We start from the raw sequence: 13635 nt of genomic DNA, 5'->3' as shown, positions 1-13635 counted from the left end.
AGCAGTTATATACTTGCCTTTAAACCTCACCTTTAAACAGGGGTAGATGCTGGAGGATGGCTGTCTCATGCTGCCCTTCAGATCCAATAAGAGCTCAGGTTTCAGTGCATTAGTGCATCGATGCAGTTTTCAAAAAGACCACTCTCCTCCCACCCTTCTCCCCTCTTCCAGTGCTCCCTGTTAGGTCACAAGAAGAAGAAGAACAAAAAGAAGAAGAAGAAGAAACCAGATCAATTTTCTGTCTAGCATATATAAGTTTCCATTTATCTAGCAGCAAGAATAATGAGATAATATGCATTTTTAATAGTTCATCCTCAGAATATTAAATAACCCTTCACCTCTGTGCGTGCGTGCTTTATCAGTTGAACTTTCTGTTTAAAGCTGATCTGAAAATAGAACACGAAGGAGGAGGAGAAGGTGGAGGGGAGGGGGGGAGGCGATGTAATGGATATCCCTGTTTCCTAAAAATGGCTGTGACGATGATTGAGAGTGAGGAAGATTCTGACTCGCAGTCTTCTCATTTGCCCTGATATGCGACACGCAGATGGATGGCTACGAGCGGCGTAATCTGACAGTGAGAGATTGGCAATCCTGCCGAAGGTCTAATCCCACACCTAAATACTGTCGGAGAATTTGTTGATGCATCGGGATCAATCTGAGACAACGTGCAAATTTACAACAGCACTGAAGCTCTGCTGTGAGCTCAGGGAAGTTTTCCGTCTTAAGTCATCAATATCCGAAAAGCTCTCTGTAGGTATTTCTTTTTCACTTAATGTGTGACAAAATTACAGAGTTAAAGATTTTTTTTTTTGCACAAAATTGGGGTCATTTGACAAAAAAAAAAAAAAAAAGCAGGGCTTCGGCATAACTGGTAAGGCTGTGCAATTTGTCTTTTTCTAATGGATTTCCAGCTTGTGACACACTACAATATAGATTCGTAAAGCTATATGAGGCATTAGAGATTCAAGTACTTTATGTCCTATTTATTCCTTATGTGCCACAGGCCCCCCGTCTTGAGATATGACCAGCTCGAGAAACCTTTAATAAAATAAAAAAGTAAAAAAGGGGAAAATAGAGATTTACAACAGGCCATTTTGACAGTAGATTTGATATAAGGTGTTCATAACAAGTTTTGCATTTTGTTCCAGGTCCCCTCACACACATTTTAATCATTTTTATGTGATCTATGTACGCAGCACTCATCCTCTCTCTGTCACCCAAACCCTCCAATGTGTCTCTCTTAAACAGATTGCTACAATACTTGTAATGATGGTCCTTCCCAGCTGTGCTGCAGGAGAGGGGAAGGGAGCAGCAGGCTCTAGTATTACCATAATACCCACTCCCTCCCTCTGCTGTCCCAAGGGTCTGTGTGTGGCAGCACTGGGACGTGGGGTAACTCTGCTAACTGCTGTGGAGGGGACTCAACTGGCTGCCGGTCCTGCAGGCTTTGTGAATTTGTGTGAGCGTGCGCGTCTGTGTGTGTGTGTGTGTGTGTGTGTACGCGCGCTCGCGAGTTTGTGTGTGAATGTGACAGGGCTGAACCTGCCTGTGGGCGATGTAATAAAAGCGCCACGCTCTGCTGGTGGTGATGGTGGCAATGCTGCCGTAGCTGCAGAGGAGGGGATAAATATAAAGCAAGGAGGAGTCGGCCCCTCAAGTCACGGCTTGACTTACATCCTAATAATTAGGCTCCTTTCCAATAAAACAGGGATTTGTAGCCATGCATCTCTTTTACTTCTGTTTGCTATTCTGCAGAGAAGAAAAATGCAAGATCTGCTGCAGGATGTGGGTGAAGCAGGAACCTTTGAAAAGATTGAATTTAAGCAACAATGAAACATGAGCAGAGCGTGGCCAGGATGCTAGATTGTAATTATAACATCATTTCAGTAAACATCATTTCCAACTTAATATGTTTTACTTTAAGCCACTAGGTCCTTCTTGAAATAATACAAAAAATAAAACACATGAGCTATGGAGGTTACTATTACATGTTACCCTAAACCTTCCAATTTATAATTTTGTGTAATATTCTCAAGATTACATTTCTCAGCTCTATCAATCAACTGAATTCGGCCCCAGTTTGTTAAAATATCTGAAGCCTTAAAAAATAGAGACCAAGACAAATTATCTCCAAACCTTTAACACCTTCAGTGAAAACAAATCCTTCAGGTAGAAATCATAGGTTGGAAAAATGGTACAGTAAATAAACACACCCTTAAACTAGTTGCTTGTTGAACAACTTCCTGATTTTATTTCAGCATTCAGTGTTATAGGGTACACACCACAATTAGAGTCTGATTTACCTGAAATAAAGGTCAGCTACAGCAAGATTTTGCTAAAGTTTGTTCATTTGATTCCAACAGCTGTATAAGGATTTCAGTGGAGAGAAAAGAACAACAGTGACATTGGGAAAAACAGGACATTCCCCCCATAATTGTTGAAACTAGAAACTGGTCATGAAGTTGCCAAGAGGCTGACGGTAACACTGAAATAACTGGACTGCCTGGTAATCACAGGTTGTGTGACAACAGACTCCTGGATTCTCAATAGGTCAGCACTAAGCAGTAGGAATAAAAGACAGAAGCCTTTTATTTCAAATAAAATGTTTAGGGCAGCCAAAAATACACTAAAACGTTGTGGAACTAGGCAAGTCTGAAATTACCATATAATATATGATATATGCTGGTCGCAGCATCATGATCCTGGCTTATTTTCTTTCAGAGGGAACTAAATTTATTATCAATGTGGATGAAATCATTAATAACTCTTAAGACCACTCAGTTTTGACTCAAAACCTTTGCTGTAGGTGTCGGCTATGAAGCTTATGATAAAAAGTATTTTTAGTTAACATGAAATAACGGCAGAATATGCACCTGACACAACAAAAATATGTCTCAATCAGAAGAAAACTAAAGTTTGGGAATGGCCAAGTCAAAGTTCAGAACTAAATCTTGCAGAAAATAACATGGATTCACCTGGAGAGAGCTAAGCAAGGCAAAGTGGAGTTAAATTAAGTCAAAAGGTGGGTAAACAAAATACTAAGGCTTGCACACTCATTTAAACAACTTTTGAAGCATTTTATTTAGATTTTTATTATCATTGTTATTTTATTCATTTATTTGTTTATTTCCCTCAGACAGATTTGTTTCCTTTTCAGTTGAATTGTACAGAGTTATGTGACATTTAAGGTGGAAATGATTCTTCAACAAGGATGTATTCATATAGAGCAATGGTTTTAACATTACTCTCCTTAGATGTCAGCTGATGCTTGTGTCTGCAAATCTGAAAAATCCCCAAAATTCAAACTGTGCAGGATTTTCACAGTGCCAGACACACAGAGGCAGGTGGGGGCTGTGTGTATGTAGGAGAGAGAGAGAGAGACAGAGAGAGAGAGAGAAGGGCTGTGCAGGATGGTGGTCCAGGCAGGGGGTATCAGGCTAATTAAAGCAAGCATTTGTCAGAGATTAAGCCTTAAACAGAAAAGGTCATCTGAGCACAAGAGCGCACAGTTTCGCTGCTGTGCTCTAAGGGCAATCTAAACCTTTCCAAGCTAAATGGTAAAGATGCTATTTGAAGGGGGAGGGTGCCGAGATCCTGACCAGCGACAAGACTGACACTCGGGTCATTGGTTCTTTACTGTCCATTACACATGCTGGTCAAATCTGGCAATCGGTGTCATTTAGGGATGAAAAATAAGCACCGGGACAAGATCAATAGATGCAGCCATCTGTACCAGCTGTGATTAATTGACTGTCTCCAATTAATGACTGGCCTGTTGCAAAGCAATGCAATCTCAGCAGAACAATGCTTATTTGACTTATTTCAGCCAAAATTTGTTTATTTTCGCTGGCATACCATCGGAATAAATTAATTTACCAGTTCAGGCGGCATCTGTTGGTTTACTGGAGTAAACTGGAAAGTTTCCTTTTTCTTTTTTCTGATGGCATCATGTATTTTAGGTGCTTTCTGAAGTCATTTGCAGTAGTGAAATGAAGGCAGACATTCACATGGCTTATTTTAGTTTATAAGACATAGGGACTAAAAATATTTGACAACTGTCTTTCATGGTGTTTCAAAGGTCTGTATACATTAATATCGCCTCATTATAACCAAACAGCGAGCAGTGACACAGAATATTGCCAAATAAATTGCAGTAAAATTTCAATATTCTCTGTAATTTATCCAACCTTATTCATTGTGGACGTTTACTCTGAAGAGCATCGCATAAAACCACTTTGGATATGAAAAATGAGTAGGAACAACTGCTGGCTTATGATCCATTTAATAAACCATTGAAAACAGTCCAACAAGTACTGGTGATGTTTTTAATCTGGGATCAGTGTACAAGGTTATTTTGCACTCAGTCAATTGTAATCATATTAGATCCCGAGAAGATGTCCTGGTTTTAGATACGACGAAGCGCAGGACGTGTAACCCCAGGCATGAGTAATGGCCCTACAGGGTTAAACTCTGGTACTGATGTAATTTGAAATATTTTTAGTGGGATTTATGCTAATATTAGGCCACTCTTAATAGATATTCATAAATTCAATCATTTTCATCTGAGACAATGACATGCGAAGTAATATATGATAGTTTTTATGAGGTGGGACTTTAAAAGATTAAATGATACAGGTCATATCAAGTTAGATATTGGTCTGTGTTATATTGTTTCTTTTTCCCCCAAAAAATACAATGACTACAAACCAAATTACACGTTTAAAATATATATTTTTTCTATTTATATATCTGAACGACTTTTGTCTTGATAAATAGATTTACTGGCTTATGAGAAGAGAATATTTATATGATGATGGGAATCTGCTAATGTATTTATTTTCTAGGTGTTTTCTGTGTATCTTGTGACAAGCAAATCCCACTGTTTAACATGTCTCGGTGACGTATTTATGGTGAGTTCAGCACTTTTATTAACTTCATCAACTGACTTTTTCACCGTAGTGGTAGTTTCTGTGTGCATTTGCAGTCCTATTTATACTGAACTGTGAGTGCATTGCAACTTCAAGAACAAACTTTTTCCCTCCCAAGTTCAGCACCTTTTAAATCTCAACTCAAGTGGAACAATACAATTAATAACACAGAGACCACAAGAACAGATTGTCAAGTTTTTTAAATGGAAAATGCTGACATGCATGGACGAAGCGTAACGTAACATAACATTTTGTATTATTTAATCTAGTTTTAAATAAAGACCATTAGAAGAACACATTACCAACACATGCAGTCTGATCACTTTCAAGCTCGCAGCTTATTTATCGCTGAGAAAGTTATTACTCATCAGCGAATGCATAATATATAAAAGCTCCTGGTATTTTAAGCTTCAATATTCAATATCTTTCTGTATTTATAGCACTAAGCCTATTGATTATGCTTTTTTTCCATCTCGATATACACACAAAAGTGTTAAATTATATTACAGCTCTCTTGTTATGGCTTGTTAGCCCACCGGGTTGGTAAGTCTGCGCTTAGATTTACAGCTACTGCTAATTTAGTTTCCTGGCTCTCATCAACTATGTGTCAAACATGAGATTAAATAAACCTACTATATTACTGAACACCAAGTAGCACAGAAATACTATAAATGACAAGTTAGACTACAAAGGGAATATGTCAGCTGGAAAAAGGGAAGCGAAAAGCTATTTATTTTCATTTGTGGATAGTGGGATATAAAACTACAGACAATGTTAAAATCTGTAAAAATAACCACTGTATATAACTATCGATAGAACAAAGACAAAGAGGAATATTTTTAAATTTCCTTCTATTGAAATAAAAGGAATACTGTTACAATTGATATATAAAAAAAATCCCATCAAGAAATGCAATTTAAATGTTTAGGAATAAAATTAAGAGCTCCAGATAACATATATTGGCAATACCGCTTGAATGAAGTTGAAATGATGGCAGCAATATTAGTTAAGGAATCAAGTATAACAGCTAAGATCAAACAAATTAAGCTGTGATATATCAACCCATGATTGACATGTGAACACCTATGAAAACAACATAGTGACATTTTTAGCACATAATCCATATTCAGTTTTGGCATAACTATTCAATTTTGAGGAAGACAGATTAGGAAGCTCTGATGTTCTGATTTGGAAAGTGCAAATTTAGTTTTTCTGACTTTTAAATTTAAAGTAAGCAAAACTTTAGAAGATCCACAACTTCTTCTGTTCACTAAATAGAAAGTAGAAAGTCTACCAGAGGAATCCGAGCAAATGGGAAAAAGCCCAGACTGTGCTGTAAGTGATATTTTAATCAAGTGGAATTGCACAGGAAGGCAACGCCCGGCTAGTTGTAGCCCATATCTTGGATACGTCTGTGAGTGGTGGGCCTTGGAGCGCTGACTCAAGTGACAGTCCAGTTATCGCAACTCCATTACTCGTAATGATGATTGTTTCAAATCCTATTCAGTCCGTAGTTATTAAGTCTATCTCTTTCACTCAACTTTCCAATATGCTGGCATACAGCACTCTGTGAACAGTCAGCTCCCTTTGTGGTTTACCCACCTAGTAGGGTGAGCCAATGACTGAACTGCCAAGTCAGTTATTTTTTATGATTACACAGGCTACAATATTATGCATTTAAATCTAAAAAAATATTCATGTAGTATTATCTTTTGACAGACTGCATTAGGGTGTAAAAATATAAATGGACATGAACAGATGTTTATAGAGCACTGTAATGAATCTATTTGAGTTTCACTTTTTGAACTAGTTAACTATTGTTGATTAAAAAAAAAACAAAACAAAAAAACAAACATTTATTTTGTTGATTAGTTTGAGCAGTAGTCTATTCTATGCATCAGCCTTATACACAAATGCGCGCAGAATCCTTTAGGAGGTGACGGAGCGAGATCTGGCTGGTGAGATGAGCCACAGTATTCGGATCTCCAAAACAAGCCGCAATTCCCATACTCTAACGCAAACCCTTTTATACGAGAGTAGTATAAAAGGGTTTGTGGTATAAACGCTAGCAAGACCTATGCTAGCGGTGAAAAAACTGTCTTACTAATCTTTACATATTTGTTTTTAAACATCACATTCGGTTTAATCACCCTACATCCACAAAAGATTTTCATATAAACATGTTTGTAGACTCCTTTTAGGCCGTTGACGCTTTCCGTAGTTTTCAGAGTCGGCGGGCGGAACAGCGGGTTTCCTAATTTGAAACTTTGTACCGCCTCAAAGGAAGTCCCTTCCTCTCTGCGCAGTGTTCTCTGGAAATATGGCTCATATCTACCAGACATCGACCCTCTCTCTAACTCTGCCAATTTCGTGTCAGATATGTCTCGGAAAGGTAACAGCGTTACGCTTTTTAACAAACTCACCATCTGTTTGTTAGAACTGCGTTCACACGGAACAGACGGTTTCTTAGTAACAAACCAGTTCAGCTTTGCGACGCCGTCCTTTGCAGTGTCAATAGGTTTCTCATAATCTTTGCCAGGCCTAGTCTAGATATAACTCACTCAGGTTTGCTTCTGCAGGTCAAGCAGCCCGTCATCTGCGCCAATCACCACGTGTTCTGCTCGTGCTGCATGGAGATGTGGTTAAAGAAAGCCAACCAGTGTCCCACCTGCAGAGTGCCCATCACAGCCGAGAACCCGTGCAGGGAAATCATCGGTGCGTGGCTACACCGCACACTGACACAAACCAAGACGAATGCGATGCCTAACCAAACATGAGCGCATATTTAAAAATAGTGTCTATAAGGCAGTTTTTCCATAAACAACTAGATTAGGAGAGTCATCGATGGTCCACAGGATATCTGCACAGTTTTGTAGGAATTTCACACTTTTGTAGGCAAATTTAAAGAGTGATCGGGCCCTTTTACGCAAGTTCTACGTCATAAATACATATGTTTGCTTTGGATTTATTGTTTCAGCAGTAGTCAGACATTAAATATGGAACCTCCTTAAATCATAAAGAAAGGGTGGAAGTTTAGACAACCAAAATGATACCAGCTTAGACAATGGGCTTGGCTGAAAATGTGTGAAACTACAAATATTTTCCAAATTCTGTTCTGTTTCTCCGTAGTTACCAGACCTGGTTTTCCGGACTCTGTGACAATCTTGAGTGCTTCCTGGCTTTTTAGTTGCAAACCAGTATGAGAAATAAAATAAAGTTCAGCATCGACCAGCTCTGGTGCTTTACAGAACATCATTCTTTACATGCGGCACTGCAGCTTAAAGCTTGAGATGGACTAAACTCAAAGCTGTGCTTTTCTTACACAATCCATAAGCTAACCAGGCTACAGGAGCACAGATGAATGTTGGACATCTTAAGTGTCTGTGTCTTGTAGAAAAAAAATGGTGAGTTTAATTAGGGATGCACAAAATTTTGGCACCAACATCAGTATTGGCAGCTATTATATTTTTAACATCTTAATATCGGTCTGATTTATAAAATTGGGCTGATATAACAACCAATATTTATTTCCATCTTCTTGCCCTTTATTTCTTAAGGGGGAGGGGTTAGTGTTGGTCATGTGGTGTTTGTTTGGTCATGTGACTGATGCAGTGTAGGATTGTGAGATCACTTTTTTAAGGCATCGAAAGGATGGTATATATTGATAAATACTGATTATTAGCCATCACAGCGATATTGGATATTGATATTTGTCTCAAATTTTTTATATCAGTGCATCCCTAACCCTTGTTTGTTTGTGCTTACCCTCAAGCTTACCAAGATTAGCAATAAAAAGCAGTTATTTAAGACATCACCAGCTACAGTATGTGTGATAACTTTTGAGTTGGAGAAAAAACAAAGTTAATTTTCTGCTAAACCAACCTTGTTATTTTTGATTGTGCAAATCAAATAACTACTATGTCTGTGAAGGAAGAGTGTATAAGAGTTTTTGTTCTCAAATAAAAAATAAATATCCAGCCATAAATCAGTGTTCTGCTTCTGCGTTGTGCTCTTTAGAATCCAGGCCTTGTTTACAGAAGTCAGTTTTGATATCTATACGATTATATACGATTAGACTTGTTGCTTGTTAAAAGCTTGTTAAAACTATACTTTAGAGCTGAGAATTAACAGTTTAAAGTGGACTAAATTCAGCTATATGCTATAAAGGACTGATCAAAAGCTTTGAGTTGTCACCATATTGAAGTCAGATCCATTACTCAGCTGTGAGGAAGACATTTCCAAAATGGCAATGCTCAGAATCCTGTTTGAAAGTTGCATTTATCAAATAGAGGTGTGGAGTTTCTAGTTAATCTCTGGTAGAAATTCTTCCTGGAAATGCTGAAAGCTGATATTTTAATTCTTCTTTAATATCACAGCTCATCTTTTACTGCACTCTGTTTTGTTCCTCCCCACAGGAGGGACAAATGACGGCGATTACAGCGAGAGCCCCTCTACGAGGAAATGTCTGAGGAAAACCAGAGGAGAACTGCTTCTACGAGAGTATGAGGTTGTCAAATATAGATTCCTTTTAGGTTTTATTTTAGTGTCGGTGAAGATATTGAAAAGAGTGCCATATATAGGATTACTGCTGAGTTTTTTTAAGTGGAGTACTATGGAGCAGATACTCATAAAGTCAGTTGGCTATAGAGAACCAACATTAAAGTAATAAGTCAGATAGTCATAAACTTTTTTAGTTGTTGTAGGTACTTAAAGATGTCCTTTGCTGGGCGTGTCATTTCCTGTCCACTTCCTCAAACCTAAACACACTCACCACTCAAAATAATTGAACATGCAATGTACTTATAGGAATGTAATGGACACCTTTTTCGTGTTGCATTTTTTCAAAGAATTAAATTGTTTCGCATTAAAAACATCTGAGGGAAAAAATATAAACAACCAGAAATAGCTATGTTGCATAATTTTATAGTGAATCTGAACCTAACATAAGCTTCAGCTTTTCTTCAAGCATTTCTCACCTGTTTGCATACTCTAGATAAAGTCATTTATTGAGTTTAAGTAAGATTTAAATGATTGCACTAATGTGCAAAGGCGTCACTCAGGAGAAGAACGTTTTCTACAACATTAAAGATGGCCTTTACCAATCTGACAACATATGAGTGGTGAACATAACAGGCCGGAAGATCTGCAGATTGTGGTGGTGGCAGAGTCCTGCTTTGGGGTTACATTTAGTCAGTGAGTCAAGCTGGATAAAATGTTCATCATTTCCAAACTAACTGACTGACTTTTTAATTTTGCTAAATTTTTAGCATAACTTGAACCGAAGCATTCATCCAAATCAACAAAAAATACTCCATCCAGAAGAAATAGACCTTTCCCATGTTTTATTCTTTTTGCCCCAACATATGTATATATTTTTTAACCTTGATATGGTTTAGATGTCAACAATTGAAGTCCTGCTTTCAGATAAATAAAATCTCTTTTTGACAGGAAGAGATTGACGGACTCATCAGAGAAAACGAGGAGCTAAAATCAAAAAATCTAAATCTGGAAGACCAACTTAAGACTGCTTTGCTCCCGTGCAACCTCAACACAGAGCAGCGAGATGACAAGAGAGTGTCGCTGTTTGTGGTGGAGGAATGGAAAAACAAACTCCAAGCTGCCACAGATGTGTGTGATAAGATAAAACAGGACATGGACAAGATGAGAGAGGTAATCTGTAGCTGTTACTATTAAACGGGCCAAGCATGTCCAGAATGCGTTTTATTGTACAATTAATGTTGATTTTGTTGAACTTTTTCGATGCCAATAAATACATATATTAATGTGTTCCTCAGGCAAATAAGACTTTGCGATCTCAAAATGTTGACCTTGTGCAAGAGAACATGAGACTGAAAGCAGAGGTGGCAAGCAGGTCTCCTCAGAAGTAAGTAATGTTTTGGTGTTTCTTACCATCACTTTTTTTTGTATACCATGACTTTTTTTGCCCCCCATTTTCAAAAGTTTTCTTCCATCTTTAAATTAATGAGTTTCAATTTGAGAACATTTTCTTTTTCTCTGAAATATTCAATGTCATGTTCAAATGCAATCTTTTGTTTTCTTCTACTTGAAATATTTTATAAACCTCAACCTTGATTTACAAAAGGGGAGGAAGAGTATTGGATTGGGTTTCTGTCGACAAACATGAGCGTTAGACAGTTTCATCAATAAAAACAAATAAGTCTGGCCTCTAAGAGAGATCAGGTTTACTTTAAGTTTGAAAAAGATGGCCTGTAGACAGTCATGTTCTTTTTATTTCAAAATGTTTAAATTTTACCTTTGCATATCTATTATGCGTGTTTCGTAGTTGCTAGATTGTAAGAAAATCTGTTTTGAAATAGCAAAGACCAATTAAAACAGGTTACGATTCAACTAATTGTCATTTTTACTTGTTTGTTGTCATTTCATGACTAACTGGTCTGTTCTTAGGTTTGGCCGCTTCACGGTGGCAGCCCTGGAAGCTAAGATTCAGCAGTACGAGCGCGACGTCGATCACCTGAAACGCGCTCTTGATCGCAGCGACCAGTACATCGAGGACCTGGAATCTCGTGTCAGGAAGTCTGAGAGCAGACAGCTTGAGACACAAGAAGCTCTTGGGACTAACAAAGGCACGGCCGACGTTCTCCTACAGCAACAAAATATCAGTATGATGATGAGAAGCTTGAGCGACAACGAGAGAAGCTCCATCTGCAGCAATCCGGAAGCGGAGTGTCGACCATTTTCACAGAATTACAGTTTGGTGTTCGTGCCGCCAGCAGATCACAAAGAGTTTAACAGAAATATGCCTGGAGAGAAGAAGAACGAGGACTCTGAAAGCATTTCCTCTGACTTCTTGCCCACCACCCCATCCACTGCTTTCCGCTCTCTGACCCTGAGAAGCCCTGGCATCCGTGAGAAGAAAGTTGCATTTAAACCCATCTCTCATCTGAGAAGGCTCGATTTCGAAGAATATGCTAGCCAGGGCAAGACTAGCATAGCCTTGGAGAAAAAAATCAACAGCCTGGAAAAGTTTCCTAAAGGCTTATATCAAACGGAAATGGAATCCTCCAAATCTGACTTCTGGGGCTCCTGGCAGAGATCAGGTTTGCGGGACATGTCACACCCAGGTCCAAGTAAAGAAAACTTAGCAAAGGGAGCTACATCTGCTACTCTTATCAGAGAGGAGCCTGACAGTTTACAAATGTCCAGTGAGGCATCTATGGATGCAGCTTACCTGGACAAAATATCAGAGTTGGACTCCATGATGCATGATGGAGAAAGCTCCAGTAGCCGGGGATCCCAGTTCTCCTTGGCTTCCTCCCCTCACATAGACTTGGATAACACTCTTGTCCCAGAGCAGCAAACCTGCCCTGACACCTTGTCCGACAATAACGGCAAACCTGCGATTCCAGAGGAGAATAAGAACCAGTGTACAGACACTAACAAGGATAGTGATTTGAATGTCAGCGTTGCTCCAACAGGCTCTGACAAGGAAAGCTTTGCCACTCAGGTGTCGGACGGGATGAATGGTGCCCACGTTTCTGGCTCTGCAGAGCGTACAGGGTCTTCCCTGACTGAAGAAATGTCGTTTGACTTGCTGTTTGATCGTCTGGATGAGATTAAGACTGCTCCCTCTGACTCCCTCAGTCCAGAAACCCAACACCAGGATCAGGATCATGTGAACCCTCCATTCTCCTCTGGCTGCACTAGTAGTAAGCCTGTGAACACAACAAGAGACAGAAGTGCACTGAACGGTTGCCAGCCAATAAAGAGAAAGTCACACAGTCCCTTCAACACAAGCAGCCCCACCAAACTTTCAAAGCTCATGTAATGGCATTGAAAACTGAATTTACAAAACCACATTTCATCCTTTTAGGGTGTAAGTTATTATATTTTTGTTGTGTAGTGTTAAATGAATTAAGCTAGAACAACACTGAGGGTACTTTGTGTAAAGTGGGGTTGTAGGTCTCTTAGCAACTCGATTAACATAAAGCATACTTTCAGCTTGTAACATACTACTAACTCCAACAGGTGTGTACAGAAGTGTCTTGTTTTGTGCTGGGACTTTTATCAGACTTATTTGCAGCCTACTTGTGTGTAGTTTTCCGCTATTAACCAACTCAGATCATTGTTTAATAACAAAAAAAAAAATAAATCAAGATTATCTTGAAACACTGAAATGCTACAAAAAAAAAAATTGTTAGGAAATAAAGAAGTAATGCAAAGCAAAAAAAAAAAGTATGAAAACTGTGTACGTTTCTGCATTTCTGCTGCCTTGAGCACCTGGTGTGGCTCCTGTTCAACAGTGATGGTCCTCTGTTTTGTAGTGACATTCCAACATTTTTTTTTTTTTACCGCATATGACTTGCAATACCTTAAGCTGTCACAATTATTAATACATTGCTATTAAAAATGGAAACGGCACAGCCTGTTCATGTCGACAAGAACCTCGTAAGGACACACATTAGAGACCTCACACACAGCAGCAGCGAGCCGCCTTATTTATTATGCAAATTTAACGGTGCCGTGTATATTTCACATACCTCTAATCACTGCATGAAATTTTAATTGGATAACCATTGTGGTTTGAATTAATGAAGTGTTAATTCATTGCGATTAATTAATTTAGATAAAGACCGGTGCAAGGTTTGGTGATGTATTAAATCAATTTGTTTTGCACTCATCTGGCAATGATGGGCCTTAATGATCAGGTGGTGCTCCCCATTTTCTT

At 38.6% G+C, this 13635-nt stretch overlaps 1 protein-coding gene and 1 long non-coding RNA gene across 4 annotated transcripts in view; one reads left to right on the top strand and one right to left on the bottom strand.

Moving 5' to 3' along the window:
• LOC106944715 (uncharacterized) overlaps positions 1-12226 on the bottom strand; it is a 39903-nt gene extending 27677 nt beyond the window's left edge. For all 3 annotated transcript variants that reach the window (XR_001424403.1, XR_001424402.1, XR_001424404.1), the window contains exons 1-2: positions 12139-12226; positions 31-177 (exon numbers count right to left, since the gene is read on the bottom strand). This is a non-coding gene — a long non-coding RNA (uncharacterized LOC106944715). The remainder of the gene's footprint in view (positions 1-30; positions 178-12138) is intronic.
• obi1 (ORC ubiquitin ligase 1) lies at positions 7138-13091 on the top strand. The gene is made up of 6 exons (XM_015027922.1): positions 7138-7320; positions 7508-7643; positions 9344-9435; positions 10377-10598; positions 10724-10812; positions 11355-13091. The coding sequence occupies exons 1-6, from the start codon at positions 7249-7251 to the stop codon at positions 12733-12735; spliced, it is 1992 nt and encodes a 663-aa protein (XP_014883408.1). The 5' UTR covers positions 7138-7248; the 3' UTR covers positions 12736-13091.
• The last annotated feature ends 544 nt before the right edge of the window (positions 13092-13635 follow it).

The sequence above is a fragment of the Poecilia latipinna genome, unplaced genomic scaffold (genome assembly GCF_001443285.1).
Source record: "Poecilia latipinna isolate Pla-1442-1.1 unplaced genomic scaffold, P_latipinna-1.0 Scaffold110, whole genome shotgun sequence".
Taxonomy (NCBI): Eukaryota; Metazoa; Chordata; class Actinopteri; order Cyprinodontiformes; family Poeciliidae; genus Poecilia; species Poecilia latipinna.
Note: the sequence above shows the minus strand (reverse complement) of the source record. Positions and strands in the feature narration are given on the sequence as shown.